This window comes from Apus apus, chromosome 10, assembly GCF_020740795.1.
Source record: "Apus apus isolate bApuApu2 chromosome 10, bApuApu2.pri.cur, whole genome shotgun sequence".
Taxonomy (NCBI): Eukaryota; Metazoa; Chordata; class Aves; order Apodiformes; family Apodidae; genus Apus; species Apus apus.
In genome coordinates this window covers 3,050,912-3,075,504 of record NC_067291.1, presented here as the reverse complement: position 1 = coordinate 3,075,504, position 24,593 = coordinate 3,050,912, and the positions used below count along the sequence as shown (strand labels likewise).

The window sequence follows — 24,593 nt, the reverse complement described above, 5'->3', positions numbered from 1 at the left end:
TAGGAATATTTTTAAATATTTTCTGGTATCCAATATAACACAAAGATCTTAAAACTATGCTTTAAGTTACTTAAAAGAAATACACTTGGAAATAATTACTGTTCATGTAATAAAACTCCTTAATTTTTCTCCTTTTCATTGGAATATACAAGACACTTCACAACTGAATAAGTGACTAAAAAAGATGAGCAGGTTACCTGGGGATCTTCTTGGCAATCTGAGGTGGTGATGAAGGGCTGGCTGTGTCCTGGTCAGAGCTCTCTGGAGGCTTTTCTTGCGTTTCCCCTTGGTCTTTTGCCAGTGCATTGGCAATAGCAGCCTCTGCTTCAGTCTTGTTTTGGTGGTCAGCCTTGGGCTCAGCCTGTGCCACCTCACATCTGTACATGAAAACAATCGACGGCTTCTCACTGGAGTCTGACTTGGCCTCACTGAACCAGTGATGACGCTGGACTGGAGGAGGGGGGAGCATGTGTATAACAGTTCCATCAAGACCCACCAATTTTCCTTTCTCTCTTTCTTTCTCTTTCTCTTCCTCCTCGTCAGTTTTCCGACGGCGGAAGAAGCTCTTAAACGATATCCAGCGTTTGGGTTTCGCGTCGGCAGCTCGCCGACCTTCCGAATGGAGGATGGACTCGGCCTCTGTTGACCTGGTGGGACTGTTTGGTTTGGTCCAATTGCTGAAATGTCTTTGCAACAAGTTACTTGCATGATAGGGTGAAGAAGTGGACCGTGGAGGAGGAAATGGCGGTGCCTGCTCTGTTTTGGGACTTGTGGTGTTTGGGGTGGCTCTCGCTGCCTGTGGAGAGTGAGTGGCAACTGGCTGTGAATCTTTCTGTATTTTACTGGCAGCATTTTCCACTGTCTTGGATGACTCTATTTCAGACTGTGATGTAAACAGAGATTTGGGTCGTACCAGGGTGTTTTTACTTGAGTCTGCATCAGGGGGTAAGGCATACAGTTCTTCTACACTACAAGACTTGGGTGCAGCCTGAGGTGTTTTTGGAGGAGACTGTGGAGGCTGGATAGAAGCCACAATCTGTGAAAGCACCGCACTTGCGTTCTCCCGACCACTGCTGCTGCTCACAGAAGCCTCTGGTGTTACATCTGGTTTTGCTGCAGTCTCTTGTGTTGTCTTTTGAACTCTTAATGGGGAGCTGTGGTCAGAACTCCTCTGTGGTGATATCTGACTTTTACTGAGACAGCTATTGAACTCTTGGACCTTCTGAGCCACAGAACCCAGCCTGCATTCAGAGCTATTAGTCACCCCCCTGGCTTGGGAAAACTCAGTGGGTTTACTTCCTGTAGCTTCAGTCATTTTGCTTTCTGCTTCTATTTCTTCGTATGTGTGACTTATTACACTAGTAGTTTTATCTTTGATGGACAGCTCTCCACTGGTCCCTAGAAAGCTTTTGTAGATAGCCAGGTTATCATATGCATTTGGATTTATTACAATAGGAACTTTAATAGCATTTTTGGAACTCTTAGCGTAAGTGGGCTCATCATGAATGATAATAGGAAAAGGTGGCATGCCAGCATTATTGTAGCTGTTGAATTTTATCTCTGATAAATTGGGAGACTTAACTGGGACAGTTTTTGAAGAAACGTTTGTAGCTGTAGGTGAAGTAGGAGCTGACTTGTGGCTTGCCTTCCTGGGAGGAACAGAAGGTCCTGAGCTGTTAGCAGTGAAGTCTACCCTGGGTATCTTCTGTCTTGGACTAGTACTAGAAGTCCATACTTCTTGGTATCTGATTGCACTGGATTTTTTCAGATTAGCATTTACTCGTACAGGTGATGCTGCAGAGGATGTAATAGGTGTGCCTGGAGTTACTGGTGAGCTTGGGTTAGACGATGTTTTTTTGGTTTCTGAGGTTTCAGTCTGATTCTCCTTACATTCACTGGTCATGGCGGCTGATACATCTACTACAGTATATGGCTTGCAAACTGGTTGTTCCATATTCACCACCCTGTAGGGTTTAGCTTGTTCTTCCACAGGCACCAAATTTATAGTTACAGCTTGGCCACCAACATCTGAGGGACTTTTATTCTCTTGCTTATCAGTCTGCACAGCAATTTTGCCATCCTTCTCTTCCAGTCGAAGTGCAAGGACTGCCTTGTGAGTTTCTAGACTTTTTGGAACATTTCTGGGAGCTTTTGACACATCCTTCATTTGTTGATTGTCACAAAGACTTTCATATTCTGGTTCAATCAATTTGAGGTCCTGAGGAGTACTAGGAGATAGCCCTCCATTACAGAGCTTCTGTGAAGAACTGCTGGTTGTTCCAGAACGAGATTCTTCTGTCAAAGAAGAATCAGGAGATGTAGAATCAGAAGATGCCATGCTCTGCATGCTTTCTTGCCCATACAGAATCACAGTCTCTTCCCCATAACCATTTAAAATTTCATCATAACTGTCATCATAATCTACTGCACAGATCCGCTGGAGAGACTTGTTTCTAAGGGGCACAGTGTTCCATTTTTTGTCAACACAGAACTGAACAGGAGAGAGCGTGTTAGCTCTAAAATTAGCAAAGCGAGGTTGGCCCCTCATACGAATCTCCATTGCTAGCAATTCTTCGTCACTTTCATCCCAGCTCTCATGCTCTTCTTGCATGCTGCCAAAAAACGTGTCATCCTCACTCTCATCTCCACTAGAGAACTCTGGATAACAGAAACGTCCACCTTCATTACTTATTACTTCAGTGCTTCCGCTCAGAATAACGTGCTTACTGTGTGAATCCTTCATTCCACCCATCATGCAGCTTGGAGGGATCTTTCTTTCCAATGATCTTTTATAACAATTATTTATTCTTCCCAAGAAGTTTTCTCTTGAGTTCATTTCATTTCCAGTTAGCTGAGGTGTGGTATCCAAACCCACAATCTCCTTCAAAACTTCTGTCAGTCCATTATTATTGTTATTTGGTATCTTACCTCCACCATCATTGTTGTCACGAGCCCTGTGAACGTTGCTATAACCTTCAATCTCATCTTCATTATTATTGTTCAGTGGTTTTTTGTTCAAGACAGTTTTGTTCCGGTTCCAACCTGCAGACACAGATTTATTCTCACACGGATCTGGTGTGCTGATTTCACTGCACACCCCCTGCCCATCGACGACCATCATGGTGGGTTTCACAGCTATGGTGGGTTTCTTTGCCACAGGTGGTCGGAAACTCCCTGTATTTCTCCCACGATGGCTGTTACTTTGGTTTGCATTGGGTTTCAAGTTGCCATGTGCGAGGGGTTTTTTTTCAGATACTGGGGGTAACTGATGCAAGCTTTTGGGCTTGAAGCAGTTCTTACATTCACCAGGTTTCCAGACGTGCTCAGTGAAGGCATTGCAAGCAGACATTTTCCCAGAGCTCTGCGCTTGGTGCTGTGCTGTTCAGTGCATGCAAGAATTTCATCCATATGTTTCCACTCTGTTCACTTAGTACGGCTACTGTTTGGAGCAGTGATCATTCTGAAACACAAAAGAGAATGAGGATAAGAACGGGGAAGAACCAGGTTGATCATTATACTTACATTTTCTACTCTACAAGCAACTTGGAATAAGCAAGTAGCCTTTTGCTGATGTCTTAGCTGTTTTTATCTAAATTTACAAATCTATATAACAACTGAGATGCAAAAAAAAAATTGCAAATATCATCCTTCTCATACATAAAGAAATACAACTTTGGCAGCTAAGCTCGGTATTACTGAAAGCAGAAAGAGACAGAGAGAGAGAGATGGCAATGACTGAGAATTTATAATAATTTTCTTGGCTAGTTCAGGACCATTGACCTTTAATTTTCCCCAATAAAACAAATGCTAGCAAGAGGATATAAAAGTGAAGAGCAGTGCACATTTATTTCAACGTATTTAAACATGACACAGGAAAGTATGTTTACTCTCCTTAACACAATTGAGATGATTTCTTCTAGCTTTATATATGAATGAGCTCAGCTGAATTGACAAAATACACTCAAGCAATTCCAAACTCTGCCATTTTAGCACTTTTTTCATCAGAGTAAAATTATAACTAGAGACAGGTATTTTGGCTGGAGAGACAGGCTGGACTGCTAGTCTGGGAAATTGAGATAAAAATGCCATTGAAACCTTTCTAGCAAGTCACTGTTTCTTCTCCTTTACCTTACAATAGTGGAAATGAACCATTCTTATACCCTCAAAACAAAGCTGATGACTTTTAGTCCCTGATGTGTTTCACATGTAGCTTTTCTACTTAACCTCTCCAGAAAAAACAACTGAAAAATAATTGAAAATCTCTTTCCGAGTGAATCTTTTTATTTCCTGAAACGATTAGCTTTAAGTAAAAACCAAACATGAATCTGCTGTGCTTTATAGTCATTGGAATACCCAGGATTTGAGTTTCATGAATTAATGCCTGAAGATTTTAAGCTTTAAGCCAAATCCACAAGTCTGGTCTCTTCGTCAAGTGTTGCATAACTCAAATTATTGGAGACATTTTACTGAGCTGAAAGAATCTGTATGTCCAAAGCCACTTCTGTAAACACAGGCATTGAAAGTCAATAATTTTACACTCTGACAGGCTTCGGGTGAAAATGTACTTGCTGATCACATAGGCACACTGAAAGGGTATTAAAACCCCCATTATTTAGTAATAATAAACCCATTCAGGTAGAGATGCAACTCTCTATAGAGCCTGTGGTTAGTAACTCGGCAGCAGGACAGCCATGCTGGAATTCACCATGGGCACAACTGGTTTTCATCAGTGTAGAAAACAATAGAAACTGTCAGTAACACCGAGACTTCAGTGAATTTAATTTGTCAGGCTCCTCACGTACTGCTTGTGTTTTGGCAAAGGGCTGTCCTGTATGCTGGAAAGCTCTCATATAGCAATCCTGTTCCAACACCAGATGGAGCTGAAGTCTAACTCTAATAGAGTATTTTCAGACACATTAAGGGTACCAGGGCTATCATATTTCATACATTGACTAAATATGTTTCCAGACAAAGCTTTTTGCCAAAATGTCAGTGCCAAGAGCTTTCTCTGTATGACCTAAGAGATAGAAAGTCTGCCAGATAGTGATCTACCCAAACTTTCAGCCTGCTTTATATATACAGAGTAAACTGCCTTTGTATTTTTTTGATCTCTGCCAAGATTTGTTGCTTCAACACTTTGCAAGCCCATATATTCTAAGCAGAAAAATTACATTAAAAAATAATCCTCTAAAATCAAAGAGAGAGAGTGTGCACGTACTAGAATTTTATACTCTGGTTAGCTCCCTGGTTTCATGAATTTAACAAGCAAATGGAGTAAAATTACAGTAATGGGAATCTAAGCTAAATGTTTTCTTGGAAAATATATTTCTCCATTACATAAAACCTCTGAACAAACAATTTGAACAAAAAGGTTAGTTTAGTGTGTGTATGTTTTTTAAGATTTAACTGAGTGATATTATTTCTCCAAAATTGCATAAACAGCACTTGCTCTGGAATCCTATCACAGACTTTTATGGCCTCCTAGGCTCAGCATTTTCTGCTAATAATGTTGGGGTAGAAATGAGAAAGCACTTAACTGTGCACCTTGGTATGACCACACACTCATGTGTTACCACTGCCTGTACTGACTCTCATTTGCTCAGACACACTGATGCTGATCAACTTCCCTCTCCTCCAAGGGACTGCTACTCTCAACACATGAACACAAACTGCAGGAAACTCAGCACCACTACAACAGCTCTCCAGTCAGTAAGAACTATGGCATGGCCATAGCTCCGGGTAAACACACACCCCAGGTCCCAGGAGTACCACCTGAAGCAATTTAGCTTAAAATAAAAGACATGTTGATGTGTCAGTGTAAATGCAGACCAGACAAGTGACTTTTACACACATAAGACAGGTACAGATAATGTAGATCTCCGATCCCTAATGGAAATGGTTGAACCACAACCATGCTCTCTAGCGTGGATTTTTGACCTAGACTTCTCAGGTCTATAAACTACAGCTGGGTTTCCCCTTGGCTTTGGGACAGGCAGGATGAACAGTTCCTGCAGAACACTTTGACACTGCCTGCAGCTGTAACAATGAGGAAATGTGCACCTCAAACAAGAGGAAATGTATCTTAAGAAAACAATCAAAAGATTTTCAACATTGTGCTACTTTCACACTTGGAAATCAGAAGCACTCTTCTGCTAGTACAAATTAAATTCACAGTGACCTTTATATGTCTAAACAAGTGCTTGCATTCTGAACAAAATCCAAGTAGTTTCTTCATTGTTGTACAAGTAAAAGCAATTTTTCTGATGTCTCCCTCTCCCTTTAAAGAAAATACATTTACGGTTTCAACTACAGATTCCCTATTATGAGTGACAATTAGAGTGATTTTATGAGTGATAACAGAAATGGAATCTTCTTTCAGTATTAAAGAATGTAAAACATTCTCCATGTGCTCTTGCTTCCGTTGCTGTTACCAGCAGCTGCAACTTGGCAGAGGGCAGCAGAGTCTATTGAAGGTAACAAAAATGCACATAAATACCACAAGGAAAAAAATATCCCAACATTGTTCTTTTCTACTCTATTGTCCAAAACAAAGAAGGTAATCAAGTGATTCCAGGCGCTCACACATCAGATCTCTTAAGCTGCTAGTGATCAGATATCTTTTCTTCCATAACCTCCCTCCTCAGGTGTCAGCCCGTCTAACTGCCAAGGAATGGGAGGGAATATGTACCCAGCAGAGCTCCTGGCTCTTCTGAAATGAGTGGCCTGGATGACAGGACTTATTTGAAGATGCTCAACTTCTGCAAAATCAAGGCAGTAGCAACCTCGGATGTTCAATACAAATCAGCACAAGGTTTCTAAGGAAAGCATGAACAGTAAATACATCACTGTGTTTCATCTCTGCATCTCAAAGCCTTTTCTGTAAGTTGACAAATGTAACTCTTTAAAATTTATACACAGAAGCACTGCAGTGCAGTGATATTAACTAAAAATCACCAAGTGACTCAATGACAGGACCAACTACAGATGGACAAGTGCTCCTAATGTGGTGCTGCAGCCAGCAGAGCGTGATACTTCATTTACTAAAGGGTTGAGTCAGCACACACAGTTTATCAGCTTTAAAGGCCAATCACTCTGTGTAAACGACAGTAATGCTCCTCATCTCAGCAGACACACAACAGGGCCAGACCAAGCCCTCCTAAGCTGATCTCAAACAAACAAACACAACAGCATATTTCACTTTCCAGGTCAGAGGGAGAAGATGACAGAATAGGAGTTGGTGTGCAAAGAGGAAGAAGTTACCAGCTGAAAGAGCTTCATGTCAGGAAACTGAACTATTTTTGTAGCTCTTACTTGTTGACACCATCTTTGTTGACTGCAGAGAGATAGGAATAAACATGCATTTGAGGCATTTTTCCTTTGTTCTAAGTAATTTCAGGCTGGCGGGTCTCCTTTAGAGGCATGCTGGCTGAATCACAATGAAGGTCTTCTCCAGCAATACTTTATACTAACATAATCCAATTAAAAGGAACTTAATTGGTGTGCAACATTCCCTACAATTTCAACATTTTAAAAATGAATAGTCTCAGTAAGTACCAGATGGTGACATGCACTAATTAATCAGGCCTGCTCTATGAATAAGCATGTTAAAATGAATGCACCTATTAGACATGTGTTTTCAATGCTGCATGCTGCAAAAATAAATGAATCCCCTTAAATGAATGCCTGCTATATTACTGAGCAATACACACAACGGTGCATTTCATCTTTTGTAATTGCAACACACCACTCTTTGATCTCTTAGATCACTAAATACTTGGTGCAGATTTCCTTTTGTTTTTCCTCCTCCAGGGAAAAGGCACTTAGCTTTAGTGTTGCTATCCATGAAAATGGGTCTGCAGTTTTTAATGCTGCAGAATAAATTGCATTGATCTGCCTTCTTATCAGACGAGTGCAGGAAATTGCTACTGAACAACCCTTAAACCTCTCACTGTTGACAGGCCTGTCCTCAGACTGAAAAGATCAGCAAGGAGAATCCAACCTATGCCTCCTACCCAAGAGTGCCCAAACACCACAAAACCCCTATGGCTCCATGTTTTTGTCTGAACCACTTATAGGAACCAGTCACTGATCATCACAGTAAATCAAACAGAAAGTGATGGCTATTCTTTGGCAGTATCTGATTTCTGTCTCTTTTAAACTTTACCATAATTGTAAGCATTTTAAGAGACTTTTTGGAAAAACTGAAAGGCTCCAACTTCACACACGTAGTCCTGCTTGGGTGGCAAAGGGCTGTACAAACACTCCATCTCCCAGAGAGTGTCAGGTCTTACTGACTCAGGGCCACTGAGCCATCTGGCTCAGATAACTGGGACCACAAACAAATCTGACATCTGTTAATTAGGGCTTTATTTGTCCTTCATGCCATTTAAAAAATAAATAAATTTATTCTTAAATTTTACATAATTTGGCCATCTTCAAAGGAAAGCAAAACCCCAAGTGAAGCTAACTACAACATCTGTTAGAGACATGAAATAGAATTCAGAGAGAACGGCTTCACAGCTAGAGAAGTTATGGTCCCAATTTGAAAGCATACTGAGAAACACACTTGTTTGCATTCAGTACCTTGAAGCACTGCCTTGAATAATCCTGCAGAGCTTATTAATGAAATGTAAATCAAGAAAAAAACCCCAACAAACAAAACCCCCACAAAAACCCAAACAAAAACAAAACAAAAAAATCCACAGCACAGCAGTTTGGAAATAAAAGCTGAAGTATTAAGAAATGTGAACAGTGCATACACAGATCCCAGAGCACTTCACAAAAGTGAACGTGTGTTTTATAATACAGATTTTTGTAGAGAGGAACAGTGACTCACAAATTAGACCCTGACTCTGCAGTGTGATGCCCAGTTCAATCCCAGCACTTACATCATATGAGGTATGCCAGGAAACAAGTGAACCTAAATAATGGCAAACAGCATTATGGACTGCCAAAATTTAGTTCCCAAAGTGTAATAATATTCACCAAATACTGGATCAGTGTTGCAATGAACCAGAACTGTCACTATGGGCATTATAATTTCTCTTTAAAAATATATATATTAAAAGTTTTATCTTGATACAGAGAGTTTTCTTTTTTTCCCTTCCAGACAGAATCAATCACCTTGGTAACAGTCTGAGGTCATGAAATGACAGGAAAATGCACTAAATCTGCAGTGGATCCTGAGGAGGCAAGGACCCAGACTACCAAGTGGCTTCCTCCAAGAGCACTCTGCAGCACTGAGGTGCTGCACTGCTGAGATGTTTGGGGTCTCGAGGACAACAGACTCACTTCTACCTGAGGTACTAGAAAAAAACCCAAACCAACCTAGTTGCACACTTGCTGCAAGGCAGCATGAAACTGTTACAAAAACAACTACAAATTATTTCAGTTTTTAACCTCTCACACTGGATTTTCTCCCTTTTAAAGAGTTTAAATTACATAAATATTTCATAAAACTGAGTGAAGGAAAACTTTGAATGTTTTTTCTACCAAAAACCTGTAAGAATAAAACATGATAGAAATGACCAATGAACTGGAGCAAAAACCTGCCTGGGGCTAGACAATCTGTAATGCTTCAGAAGTAACCAAGCGTTTCTTTACAATTTACCTAACCCAAGCAGATAATGCCACAGAGCAGGGAAAAGGCAAGAAATGTCCTCAGGATCTGCCCAGATAATCAGATTAGATTCTGCATTATCACACTGAGGATGCAAAAAAACAATACTAAGGACAAGATCTCACATTTGGTGTTGAGGCCCAACAGAGCAGCCAAGGCACATATTTCAACACAAACTCTTCTGAGTTCCAATAATAAGAGGAGATTCTTAACTGTAGAAAATTACTAAGAATATTTTTGTTCCTTTTGGAAAAAATAATTTAGCATTATTAAAACTGACATTTATAATGACTGTTCTGACAAATATATGATCATATTATAATGACCATTCAGACAATGGTGTATAGTATATTCTTTAGAGATAGTTTTTACTTGTACAGAAAATTAGTTTTCATTTTTTACTTATTTAAAAGAAAAATTCAGTAAGAAACAAGACTTATAGTTTATTACCTTTCTTCCTAAAAAGGGCTGTGTACAACATTACAGAATCTAGCAGCAAATTAGGGGTAAGCATGTCAGCTGACAGGTACAAGCACGATAATAATAATTTAGAAAAAAAAAATAAATCAATGTATTTAAGTTTGTCCCAACCCTATTTAAGCAAAATGATCAAAATTAAAGCCCTTCACAGCATATTAAAAATGCATATAAGTATAACTTTATCTTGATCAATCTAATGATCTTTGATTTACCTGGGCTCGCTCGAAATCCTGCCCTTTGATCTTTTTTGCCCTTTGCTTAAAGCACGTGAAAACATCCAGGAGAATAAACTTTACTAAAACCTTTACTAAACCTCTTTAGAATGATTTCACAATGAACAACAACGAAATACCTGAAAAACATTATCTTGCTTCTACAGTTACAAAACCCAGCCACGCTGTGGTTACCCTTCTGCTGAGCACAGCTGGAGAGTGAAAACAGTGTCTCTCATCACTGTATTATTGAATCCATCCATTCTGCAACTTCTGTTTACTTAACACTCTCTCCCTTGGACTACTGCAACCTCCTGCAACCTCTGGCTCCAAAGATCTTTATACTGAAAGCCTGATGCAGCAGAAATCACAACTGCCAAAAGTATTTCAATTTCAGTTTAGCAAAGTAACATGTGGATAGCAAAATACAAACCATATTAGACAGGATATGAAGGATCTAACTGAAAAAGTAGCCAAAGACAAACAAAACACTGTGGTGTCAGGAGCAGATAACTTCCAAGAGAATGAGTGGACTGCAGCCAGTACAAGAGGCCAGCTATAATACAGAAGATAAAACACGTTACAGAGAAGCCAGATGATTACTCTCCATCAGCCTCAGCCCCCTCCCCAAGATCCTAAATAAAGACTTGACAGAATTAAGTGTAAAAATAAAACTCTATCAGCCATTATAAATGATGAGGTATTAAAAATAACTGATAGATTAAGAGCAACAGCACAGCAGGCCTGGACTGTGTAAAGCCAAGAACTGTGAAGAAACTTGAGAACCAGGTGGCTGAGCTACCACATACACTGATGTGGCCCTTGATCTGAGCCAGCACAGCAAGGAGCTAAGCACAGTGTGGATGGGACATGGTTTTTATTCCCACTTCCCTGACGGAAACATGCTCTTCTTCCTCCAAAACAATGAAATAATGGGCAAAAGAGAAATGCTGCAATTTTATTTAAAGTTTTTAAGAAGTTCTCACAAGTTACTAACTGTAGGACATGCAAACAGTGCAACAGACCTTGCAAGGCAACCAGCAGATTAGTCTTTCAGTGTAAGAAAATGACATGATTTACTGAATATTGTGTTCAGTTCTTTTTTATGACGTCTTAGGAAGAAATGCAGCATAAAACAACCATGAAAATATTCTAAGGGATGAAAAGCTTTCAATATTAAGTGAAACAAAAAGATTATGACAGGTTAAGTTCAGAACTGAGACAGATCAAATAATATTACATTAAATCACAGAAATAAGATAAAACGGGTGTTCCCATTTAAAGTCTATCTCAAAAAAAGCAACAAACCCATATTTAAATCAGTAAACAGAAAATTATTCCATATAAAATGCTTCCTGAAACAAGCTGGCACTGAGATAGAGAAGTCAGCTGGTTTCAGAAAACGATTAGACATTTGTACAGACAATGACACACTGACAGGTATATTAGGTACCCTTTTCTTTCAGTGGTTTGAATTTATATAGCAAAATAACTAAATGGTGAAATAATACCTTATCTCCCAGTGGTACAGGCTCTCCCTTCTCCTAGACTTGGTTTTGTCACTTGTGCCAGGCTTACATCTCAGCCCTGGAAACACTCTGTGTTCATTTCTATTTCTTTTGACTACACAATCATACTTGACATTAGGCAACTGGGACCTCAGGCTACAAACCACTTGGGCCAAGTGAATGTGTTACACTAGCATGTGCCTTGCAATGATCCACACAAATCCATAGCCATACCTAAATAAGTTGGTGGTCATTACTAAGGTAAGGGCACCAGATGGGAGTCTTACAAAAGATTAGAAAAATCTGGATAAAATGACAGAGGACTTGTATAAAAGGGACCTGTCTCTAGAAATAACCTAAACAACTTCTGAAGTCACAAACATTACTAGTTTATGGTGGAAAACACAAAGATCACAAGTCAAAAATCACAGAACCATTCTGGTTGGAAAAGACCTTAAATATCATAAAGTCCAACCATTAACCCAACTCTACCAAGTCCACTGCTAAACCATGTTCCCAAGCACCACATCTACACATCTTTTAAACACCATCAAGGATGGTGACTCAACCACCTCCCTGTGCAGCCTGTGCCGCCTGTGCCAGTGTTTAATTACCTTTTCAGTGAAGAAGTTTCTTCTCATATCTAATCTAAACCTCTGCTGGTGCAACTTGAGCCCATTTCCTCTTGTCCTGTTGCTTGTTACTAGGGGAATGATACCAAACTCCCCCACTCCAGCTCCAACCTCCTCTCAGGCAGCTGCAGAGTGAGAAGGTCTCCCCTCAGCCTCCTTTTCTCCAGGCTGAACACCCCCAGCTCCCTCAGCTGTCCCTCATAAGGCTCATGCCCTAGACTTTTCCCCAGCTTAGTTGCCCTAAACTGATACATGTCTCTTTCAGTACTTGGTGAAGCAAGTGCCTAAAAAAGGCTTAAATCTTTGTAAAAACTTCCTTGGCTTCCTGTGCCACAGCAGCCATCTCCTCCCGCTGCCTTCCACTTGGTGTAGTCATCTTGCCTTGTTCCATGCATCTATGATCAAAGAGAGACATTCTAATTTGAGGATCTCTTTGATAATCTTGAGAACCTAACTACAGGTAATTTTTTGGTCATCAAAGCTAGTTCAAGCAGATTATTCTCCCTCAGAGTACTTTTCTAATTAGAATGTCATTTATTCATCCCAATAAGCTACTGTACCAGGCGTGATGAATGCAAGAAATTTTAATCTGCAGTCATAAGCTACAGCAATGAAATGAGTGATGAGCTGTAACTCAAAATGTTAAAGATATCACTGTTTACTAGTGGTGAAGTTAAAAAGGAAATAACGACACTTTACAGCAGATATTCTTAGGTACTCTGCATGCTCTGCCTGGAATCCATCCCCACAAAATGTGAAGTCATCACTGATGAGAAGGCTATTAGGGATAAAAAGCACCACCACAGGTGAAATTTTATTCAGAAAACGAATTAGCAGACACTGAAGTTGCATACTTTCAGCATTCATAATATACAAGTGTTGGTATTTTTACTTATTCTGATGATTCAGTGTTGTGTCTGACTACCTTCTGGGCTAACACACCCCAGGACTGCTCTCTGTGGTTTCTCTCTACATGACCTTGCACAGGTTCCCTCTCTGCAGTGCTGGTCCATAGCAGTGTGCACAGGTTCTCCCACAGAACTCCCTCAGTTGCACAGACAAAACAAGGCTTCTGCTAACATAGAGCTTCCTGCTTCCTTTTAACATTTGGTACCAAAGAGGGTTTTACCCATAATGGTATCAAATACAATTACCTACATTATAAATAATTCACTACGTATAAAATCCTAATATGCTTGTAACAGGAGTGTGGAAACAGACCCCAAACCCAAGAAAATCACTTGGTGACAGAAAAGGACTAACAGCACAACACAGGGCATCTAACAGTCATCTTTTCAGGCTATCTAAAAGAAATTATATAGAGCAAGGGGGAGAAACAGCAATTTACTCCACAAAACCAGATTATATATTTAAAAATAATCCATACATGGAGGAGCTATGCAGTGAAGCCATCATTAAATATCATCAAGGGCAGAATCAGAAGTGAAGTGCAACAGAAATCCTGTTTTAGTTTTTATCTTTACATTCAATGACTGTTTTTTGCAGCTAGGGAATTTGCTCAATCTACTTCACGAGAGAAGAAATAGCCTTCATTTTCAAAGAGAGATGTTTAAACCTGTCAGGTATTTAAACCACTATAATTTTTACCCCATTGCTGTACAGATGAGGAAAGGCAAAGAAGGAACTGCTTACTCCTGAGAAGGCTGACTTCATGCAGGCAAAACCCACCCTAAGAGCCACACTGCTCTGTGGGCAGCAGGAGCACCCAGCTGCCTCCAGCCACTTAAAAACCAGAGGTGGCTTCTCTATCAGAAAGAGCAACAGCATCCAGATCTGAGCCTGGCACAACCTCCACTGCCCCTGCTGCTCCCAGCCTTCCTGCAGCACAGGGTGCCCAGGAAGCTGTTCCTTCCACCTATGCTGTCAGAGTGCTCAGATACTAATTAAGAGGCTGCTGATTATTCTTGAAAATAACTAGCTTGAAACCAAGCCAGTGCTCATTCTTAGGTCAGAACACAGCATGAAACAACAAAACTGAAGCACTGTAAACAAGCTCTAGCAAAAGCAAGAAAATCAAGAGGAAAGACTGTTTTCAGAAAAGGTACTCTTATATTTTTCTTTAGTTGTTCTTTACAGATATGTTTTCCTAAAGGAGCTGATTGCCAAACAAATTTTGCTACTTGTGCTTGGCAGAATCTTAAAAACACAAAGCTTTTTCTATTCAGAAAAAACACAATAGGAATTTTCTAATCTTGTACTTCTAAGATGACTGAATACTAATCTACAGGGATCTGAAGGTAAAAGTAGAATCATGCTCATCTGAATTCCGTACCTGTCAAACAAGGTTTTTATCACAGCATCTGTTACAGCACACAGGGCCACTGCCAGTCCACCACAGCACAGGTATGGAGTGCACAGGAGCCACCCTCAGCCCAGCAAAATCACATTCTGCCACTGCCAACCCCAGTGAAACTGGAAAGGCTGTTACCTGCCCCCTCGGAGGGAGGTTTTCTTCCTGCCACATGCAGCACTCACTATTTTGAACTAAACAAGACTAAGAACCAGTCTAAGAGAAATGGAGGGACCAGGAGCTACTACCCTGTCCATGCAGGTGGCACCAAGGGGCCAGGCAGCAGCAGTGCTCTCCTCACTGCTCCCTGGTGAGGCCCAGGGCTCAGTCTCTATGAGCAGCTCAGGAGACAATGTCCATACTGCATCGAATGAGGAAAACTGCTCAGGAATCTCAATCAGCTTCTGCAGTCAGCTTCATCAACACTGTGCATAAGGTGATGTATGTATGCCAGGCCTCCCAAGTATGGTCCAGAGAAGAGACCACATGCTCTCTGTAGTACTTAATCTTGCAATAAAAAAGTATGTGGCAGAACTCAAGGTTATGGGCTCAAACTTGGCTAACAACACATGGTGGCATGTGCTGTGGTTATATAAACAGCATTTGGAATCCCAACTGTTGTTCAAATGGTGAATTGTGATGGCAATTACAACAGCTATGCAACAGTGTTATTAGTTTCCTTTGCATTAGTACTATTGGCTCTACTTTGACTTTTTTTTAATTAAAAAAAAAAGTGAGCAAATTGAGCTCTCAGGCCTTCTCTGTAAAACAAGGTGCTCAAGCCTTTAATCACCGGTGACTTTTGTGAATTGTTATTAGAACTCTTGGACTGTTGCCCTCTAAAAAACAACACCACAGTGTTCCCAGAGCTTCACAGCAGTGACAAACACAATGGAAACAAACCTACTCTTGAAATAGATTCCTCTGCATGTGGAGTGCAGGCTCTGTCCTTTTAAGTCCTGACTGTAATCCAGAACTCATAACAACAGGGTGGCCAGGACTTCCACAGGCTTCTGAGGATCTTTTCTTCTCTCAGTGGAGTCAGGCAAGCCTGGCCTAAACTCTTCATTCCCAGTTTACAAATGCACATAATAAATAAAAATTATTTACCCAAGCCTTGTTCTCAATAAAATCAGTAAGTATCTCTGCTTTCACATTTTCTGCTCTCCCTATTTACATTTTCTTTCAGAGTACTCATTGAAAACCTTGATAAATTTTAGGACAAAGATTAATAGAAAACATCTTATGCCAACTTGGTAACAACCTCCTACTTAAAATAAGTTTCAGACTTAACACATATAGCCAGGCCTAATCCACATAATTTACACTTATTTATCATTTTAGATTCTTAACAATACAGCAAAATATTAAACCAAAATATAGTATATTTAAAAATTAACTTAGCCTTTTATATACTTACTAACTCACTACAATTCAGCATCTGGAAAGAAGACATACAGAGACACAAGGAGGAAAAGACATGGCTTTGCAAATACAATGAATTTGTCTTTCATTTTAAAGCTATTTTACAAAGCAAATATTTTTGTTTGCAATAGTATGAGACATATTTAACAGAAAAAAAAAGTCTGGGCTATTTGCATAAAGGTTCAAAGTTTAATTTTTTTTTTTATTTTAATAGTGATTTGTAGAAATATTTTTTGCTTAACCAGAAAATTCAGCATTAACTTGACCTTCTATGGCTGCTTTAAATGCCCCCTACTCAAATAATTTATCATATAACAATCCCTCAGGAAAGTGTCAGCTTTAAGTCAACTGTTTTAAAAACCCATTTGTTAAAACTATGTATGTTAGCAATGACCTCCAAGCCTTAATTTTGACAGAAACTGCAATATGTCAAATTCAATAAAGGCAGCAGGACTAGAACTATGTTTGGATAACAGAATACAGTATGTGAAAAAAATAATTAACTTACTGCATTCAAGAATAGGGTATTTATCAGCTGTTTATCATGCTCATATGTAGTTGTGGGACTTCGCCCCTGTGTTACTTCATACAAGCACGAGACAGTGAACAGGTTTGCCCTGCACTGTGCAGGTTTCTCAACACACAGCAATACAAAATTTTTTGCTATATAAATTTTTTCCCTGCCTTTTTCTGTATTGAGTAATTTCCTTCCTTTCATATGGCATTGCAGGGACAGGAAGACTAAGGAGAAAAGGGGGAAGACACACAAGAGCTCATAGCATTTCTCAGAAACACTGGTTATAAAGAGCAGCTTCATAAAACCTCTCCTGAACCTTCCCCTCTAGTGGTACCCAAAGCAGAATCTCGCTGGGCTGACTGAGATTCCTGGGGCTGGTGGCAGGGAGCAGGTGGCACTGACACCATCCTGGTGGGGCTTCTGCCCTGCTCCAGCTGCCAGCTCCTCTGCTGCCAGCCCCGCTGCCTTGTGCCAAATGCAATTCAGTACCAACACATTCTACTTCTGCTCCAGCAGAGAGCTCTTCCAAGCCTGATATAATTCAACATGATTAACAAAAGGACAGTTTCACAATGCTAATTAGCATTGTGTAGTCAGCAGATAGACTGTGGGCCTGTATCTCGGATGTCCTATGTTAAATTCGTTCTCTAGACATGAAAGACTGGTACATTAACCATGTCTTATTTTCACACATTTTTCTTTTCAGAGAAGCCTGGATGAATCGTAATGCACACCATCTGAAATACTCAGCAGATGACTTAGCTTAAGTCTCATGTAAGACAAGTAAGATGAGATCTTCAGTCACTGCCTGGGGATGTGTGGGTGATGCATTACATTTTGCAAGTAACAGCACTTGGGGAAAAATTCAGTTTTTGCTCTTCAGCCACTGTGCTTTTAATTACCTGCTAAAACTTGGAGAAAAAAGAACTGGAAAGGAAAAGAGCAGAAGGGAGACTTCACAGAGATAATGAGAGGGCTGCTTGCTGAAGTTAGCCAACATCATGGTTAAGGTTTGCAGTGCTGAGCTAAAGAAGGAGAAAAAGCAGATTTTTCATCCTGCCGGTGCCTTCACTTGCAGCAATGGATTGTTCTGTAGGAACAGCTCAGCACTACCAGTTCTGTAGTAACTAGTTTTAAGTAAGATGTGAGGCTCTAGCAGCAAGTTCACTGCTTGAGTGAGGACTTTTATATTAAGGGTGTGATGGAAGAAATAGTGTGAAGCTATATAAAAAGTAATAAAATAAATTCTGCCTCAAATCTGTGTGAGCCTCTAACATTCCAGGATCCCAGACAGATGAAAGTCTCAAAGGGTCCCAGGAATCATGCTGCTTGGTCCAATTTTAATCTTCCCTATGAAGAATGTGATTCAAAAACTGTTGTAGTTACTACTGTCCAAAGATTGCATTTTTTTTAAGCTGTATGGGTGGATTTGCTAAGTTATCCCACAGCAAAGTGGACCATACCTTTTATTTCTTGTAGATGCAAATGTTGGATCATTATACTAAGATTCAGAAGATCTCCTGCTGCTAAACATACTCGAGATGATCTCAGGAGAGCAGTCTTTTCTTGCAGTGATAATTGTACATTTAATTGCACATGCAATTTATGGCAATTTATTTATTTTAAGGAGGAGGAGAGGTTATATAGTTATGAGCAAGGACTTCCAAACCCAGTTCTAAAATTATCTTCAGCTTTGATAAATCAAGAAACTCCCCCCTCCCCTCCCTTCTTCTTATTTCTAAAGTCTTTCTTCTTCCTCCTCTCCTTAGACTGCTCCTGTGCTTAATCTGATCCAAATTCTTTAAGGATGTCAAGGGGATAAATACTGCTATTAACAGCTACAAGTTTCCATTTGCTATTTAGAAAGGAGTGCATTCCACTCAGAGGCATTAGATACACTATGAGGTATTCACAGGATGCTCTGTTACCCGGAGACAATAGCAGAGACTAAAACGTTTTTTGGATTAACAGGAGGACTCTCCAGGTGGTTTGCAAGTGTGCTCCAGGGCCATTCAATTGTTTGACAGTGTTAGTATTTAAAGCAAAAGACATTTAACTCTTTCTTCCAGGACCAAAGTATAAATGTCGGGAACGAGGTATTTATCCAATGCAAGTAACTGGTTTTTACCCGGCAGCTTTCTGCAACTTAAAATTGAAATGATGCACGAAAAATGTGCCCTTATTAAATGTTAAACTCCTGCATTTAAACAGAAAAGAAGGGAACACAGCAACAGTCTGTGTTTTGTCATTACCTACAACTGCAGCCCTACAGCCCCCAGGAGCCTACAGTCCCTACCAATCTGCAGTCACATTAATAAAGAGCAAGTGCAGCTTCAAAGAAATGATGGGTCCTTTATTATGTGCATTCAGAAAGAGACAGCCAAGGAGCCTTGCCTTGCTTAATGTTACAAAAGTTCTTATAAATATTTATATACAGCATTTGTACTGTGAGCTTTTAGTAATTTCTTTTACAAAAAAGGAATGAGAGGAAAGGGAGAGGAAGAAATTACTGTTTCCTCAATTCCAAAGAGTTCAGGGCAACCGAAAAGACAAACTTTTGCACAAGTGTTCTATAAATTAGAAAACACCAAAAGCAGAAACTTATAAATGAGACTTTTTTGGGTAGATTTTTATTTTGTAAAATTGCACCTGAAGTTTTAAAATAGTTTGCAGGTACTAATGATTTTTTGATCCTTTGAATTTGTGTCAATCGCTTTTAAAAATCAAGCCTCATCTGTTGCTTCTGGCATTAGTATGAAGACAGGCTCAGCAGGCTGCACTTCTCTGCATTTTCAAAATCCCATTGTCAGAGATGAACCTAATGTCCTAGTACTGTGCAACCTGGCAACTCAATCCCTCCCTGCACAGCTGGGAGCTCAAATAGCAAGACTGCAAATCTTCCCATCAGCCCTTGAAAGCACAGCATTTCTAGCTATCCTATGGCATGCAGCCTCTTGATTAAGATTCTCTGCCTTCAAGTCTATTGATACTAATGTGAATTAAAACAGGTTACTGTAATGCATGCTGACAACACAAAAGCCCATTCACAAGTTGCTCGTGTACTAAAGCAAAACAGCTTTCACATAAAATTATAAACCTAATTTAAGAGCTAAAAGATGTAGAGTAGTAACATCTGAAATCCTCAGCACCCACACAAGCAGGGACAGGAATGAGGGCAGTGCAGACCCCTGCCTTGCTGTGGTCCTGCCTCCAAGACACACCAAGATACCCCACTCTGCCTCTGACATTTTTCCCTGCCCTTTTTGGAATATTGCTTTTTGACTGAGAAACACACCTTACACTACAGCTTTGGGTACCAATGGCTTTGCAGTCTTTTCAGACACTGCACTCTGGATCTCCCCGTTCAAGATGCTATAGCAGGAGGGAAAAAAAAATAATAATCTAAGGCAATGCCTGTTAATGTAGACCCAGCTCCTTCTCACAGACCTGAGCTGGCAAGCAGAGCCAGTGCTGGCTGGGCAGGGTGCTGAAGTGGATTGTTGTTGTGGTACATTTGGTTCCTCCTGCAACAGCCAAGTCAGGCTGCTGTCAGGTGTACCAGACAAGTCTCAGTGGAGTCACTCCAGGCACATACCATGTTTAGAAATACAAAGCAAAATGAGAAGTGGTGCTGCCTTTTACTTCCCTCAGGAAAACTGTCTCTTGCAAACAGTTTCATCATTTTCATTATATCCTGCTTGATTTGCTTTACCATCTTGACTGGAACAATAGCTAACACATAATAGAAAAAGATTTTTCCACAGGCTGGTTCTAATTACATTAAATCTCAAGTGAGATAGGACATTTAAATAAGAAACAACTGCAGAGTCCAAGATAATAACGTACCGAGGCACAAGGCTTTCTGAAAGTACTGTGAAAATGAAGCATCAAACATCACAGCAGACTCCAGTCACCCTCAACACCAAAGTAACTCCTCCTGTGGCACACCACTGCAGCAAGAGGGCTGGCAGTTAGTGCAGTTCAACTCCCAACAATTATGAAACTATCCCTCATGCTGGAAGCTACCTAGATCTTTGTGACCTGAACTGCAGGATACATGCTTTAACTTCTGCCTGAGGTCGGTTACTTGTTTACTGTTACAGCTACTCATCTATTCAGCTGATTTTCCACAGTCATCATAGTGAAGTTTCAAGGAAATAATCTAAATGCTGACGATTAAGAGACTTCTTTGTCAATAAACAGAATGTGATTCTAATTTCTATGCTTAGAGAATATATGCCTTCACAGGAGCAGTTCCACAAAGGATTCTTGTCTAAACAACAAAACATACATTAATTCTCTATTAAAAATGTAATCAGCTACACAAATGAATATTGAAAAAGTTTATTTCAGCACAGAAAATAGAATTTATTTCCCCATGTGTGTATTCTAAGCTTCAGACTTGCAGCACTAAAATTGCTCTTACGTACTAACTACCTATGTTAGTCTAGTGAACAATGCCATGGCACTGAGGAAAGATTGCTCGCATGCAGAGGGTAGAAACAGTGACATGATCACATTGCAAAAACATTTTGCAAATGCAGTTCAGAGGTACCTGCACAGCCACTGCTGGAGATGCCTGTCTGAATACATCTAAATCTGAAAAGAAAATGCAGGCATACGAGGGTTGTCAGTAAAAGACATGCAACTATTTCTAACTATTAAAATACTTAATTTGCATTTCATATAGAAAAAGGAATTCAACTTCTACATCTTTATCAGCAAGTGTTTTGGTGAACTTCCTTTAGGTCCTTATGCTCATAAGACATTTGCACACTTAAACTAGTTGAAGATGATCACCTTCATCTTCCCTCACATCTCCTCTTGTTCTGGCTCTGCTGTTCTGCTGACACCTCTGAAGAGATTCAGCTTTCAAACTGCAGCAAATCAGCCTATGGATGGGGAGAAAGCATCATTTTCCTCCAGGTCAGCAAGTTGAATATGCTCAAGAAGATAAGCAATGAGCACCAAACGTTCAGGCATAGAGGGGATGACACTGCAGGGCTGGGAGCAGCAGCTGCTGTAGCTCTGTTCCCTTCTGCACCCCAAGAAGTGTTGGTCACTAGAGATGTCAGCAAAGGAAGAGTTTAGTGTAGGCCTCGTGTCGAGACAGACACTGTTCTGAAGTTCCTGGGCTCACACTGACTTACTGTGTTCCATAAAACCTTTCCATTCTGCTCAAAGGAATACTTCAGTCATTTCAAATTACCAGAGCAGCCTGTCACACCCTCCGCAGCAAGGGCCACATCAGCACCAACAGATTCCCTGTGGTCTGTTGTCCTTGAGAACCATGAGTGGCTCAGGTCAATCACAACAGACCTGTTCTACCTGCTCTCAAGATACAGACTAGTGTACTCCTGGGACTACGGACTGGCCTTATCTGTTTGCAGATGCTCTTAAAATAACAATGTTAATTGCCAACCCCCCCCCCCCCTTCTCTCCCCTCCCAGTTCTTAGCATATACCTTTCACATTGCATACTACTGAAATTCTGGTGTGTAATTTCACATACAAACTAAACAAAAGGCTATTTCTTCCCCCAAAGACAGTAAAATAATTTGGAAACTTGCTAGTCTTGATCAGGAGCTGAAACAAAGGCTGATAACAACAGAGGCTGCCCAGAGCACAGGTCACAATGACAACAAGATGAGGAGTGGTTCCTGACTCTAGGACAACCATAAAAGCAAATGCCAGTACCGCAGTGCCAGTAATTCAGCAGCATAAGGCCAAAGGAAAAAAAAAAGATACTTCAACAAAATGTGATACATCACACTTTTAGTGCTGTATCCCATGGCTACTGAATTACTGAATCTTCATTGACTGTTTTATGTCACACTCCTGATTTGCTCTCCAAGATTCTTCCTACACAGGCTAGCGGTCTCTCATTAAGACCGAGATTTACAGAGCACAGATTTCAGATGTTACAGAACCCACTGTGCTTTCTAAAGATCCACCTTTTCTTTTCATCAACTGAAATAACACTTTTTGGCTAAGACTCCTGATGAATTTCCACTCCCCCCTTCCTCCCCCCCCCCCCCCCCTTTTTTTTTTTAAATTTGCAATGCATATTTCTTAGTCATATCTCTAAGGATGTTAGTAAGATTTATCAACACAGTCTCTCCCTATCTGCCCCTCTTTAATTCTTTGAGATACAAGTACTTTTATGTTACAGGAAATGAGGACAACAGAAAGCTGCAGATCCCATGAATGTAAAAAATTATATTGAAGGCATGGGACAATTCAGCCCTAATTACAGCCAGCTGGAGCCTGCTCTCTTTGCAGTGATACTTAGATAATTAACCAAATACTGACTGATGCAAGACTGACATATGACATACCACTCAGATATTCAAAGTTATATTTTTTTATCCATCACTAAAATCAAGCTTAATAGATATTATCAGCTGAAGTCTTGGAAAGCAGTGACTAAGTTACACAAAGATTATTTTTCCTTCTATGAGCCTGGTGCTGCCTTTCTTTAGCTGATGAAGAAATGTCTTTTCCATTTAAAGGGCATTTCCATTAAAAACTCAAATTGTGATTAATTTAATGACCCTTTAACACCCATGAATTCACCCAATCTAAGCCCTAAACTTAAAATACACTGAAGCCACAAAACCAATGTAATAAAATAAACCCCAAAATGTTATGATTGGCATTATTACAGTCATACATGTTTATTTCTCACAGTATGCCACCTTTTAATTTGAGGGTCTGTGTTGTTTCCTAAGTAAGCTTTATACGGATGTTGAAGACAAACAGTACAATGCCAGAAGTCAAATATATTGATTTCACTGCCGTGCAGTGAAACTCTGAAACTATGACAAAAGAGGATGGCAGAGATAGTGCTCAAGACATCTGAAATGTTTGGAAGGTGAAATTGCTCATGCATCCCCTCTCCTGCTTGCAATGAAATACATTTTTAAACTGATTGGCATCTGAATGGTATCTGCAGCAAAAAAGAAACGTGAAAGTGGAGGTTAGTACAATCAGGGGAAAGTTGTCCTCCCCAATTCTATTTTCAGAAATCCTTTCCCTGAATATATGGATTTGCAGAAAGGCTCAGTCCCTCTGACTGGTTACACAGCTGGTTAATGCTGCACTGATCAGGAGAAAATATTTTGTCACTTCTTTTTATCAAATGGTAGCTCCTGAGACATTTCTAGTTACTAACTCAAGAAATCTATTGTGAAAAATCTGAGATAGTTTAGTCTGGTAAAGATGTTTGTAAAAACAACAATGGACCCTCAGAAGTTGTTGGTAAAGACACAGTGCGAAGAGAAACTTAACTAATCAATAATTGTTAGATGTTGGGTAGGGTTATAAAGAAGAAAAACTTCATGCCTCTCAGTAGTGTACCTGCAATGTTGTTAAAAAACTGGGTGGGGAGGCAAGAATCTAAAGAATCTGGATTCTTTTCATTTTGTATTTTATTTGTCCTCACACCATCTTATCTGGCATCGGAAAAGAAACAATCCCAATTATGTTTGCACACTGCCTAACACACTCCTTCAGCAGGGAAAGTCAGGATTTTATTCAATATCTTCGGAATGCTACCATAACCCAAGTCAGAAAGTGTCACCACAACAGTGCAAGTTAAAGTATAACCTGCAGTTTTGTTCTGGAAAATAGACAGAATTTTTATTACCAAAAATGGAAAGCAATGGAATAAAAAGAAAAGCTCAGCAAAAAAATAGGTTAAGTCATAGAAAGAATGACATATATGACAGCTGAAAAAGAAAGCAAGGCAGGTATTTTTGGAATAATTTAGAACTCTGTTAAAACCCCTACCTATTCACCTACAAAGCATTTTTGCTTTATACATATATGGTATTGTTCATATTTAACATCATGATGATTGACCTGGAAAAAAAATCACGCCTTGTGTAG

General features: G+C 39.9%; 1 protein-coding gene across 2 annotated transcripts in view; it reads right to left on the bottom strand.

The window, feature by feature from the left end:
- The window catches only part of PEAK1 (pseudopodium enriched atypical kinase 1), a 113,664-nt gene that overhangs the window by 34,670 nt on the left and 54,401 nt on the right, over positions 1-24,593 (bottom strand). For both annotated transcript variants that reach the window (XM_051628463.1, XM_051628464.1), the window contains exon 3: positions 198-3,460. In XM_051628463.1, the coding sequence (XP_051484423.1) occupies positions 198-3,349 (3,152 nt within the window). In that variant the 5' untranslated portion in view covers positions 3,350-3,460. The remainder of the gene's footprint in view (positions 1-197; positions 3,461-24,593) is intronic.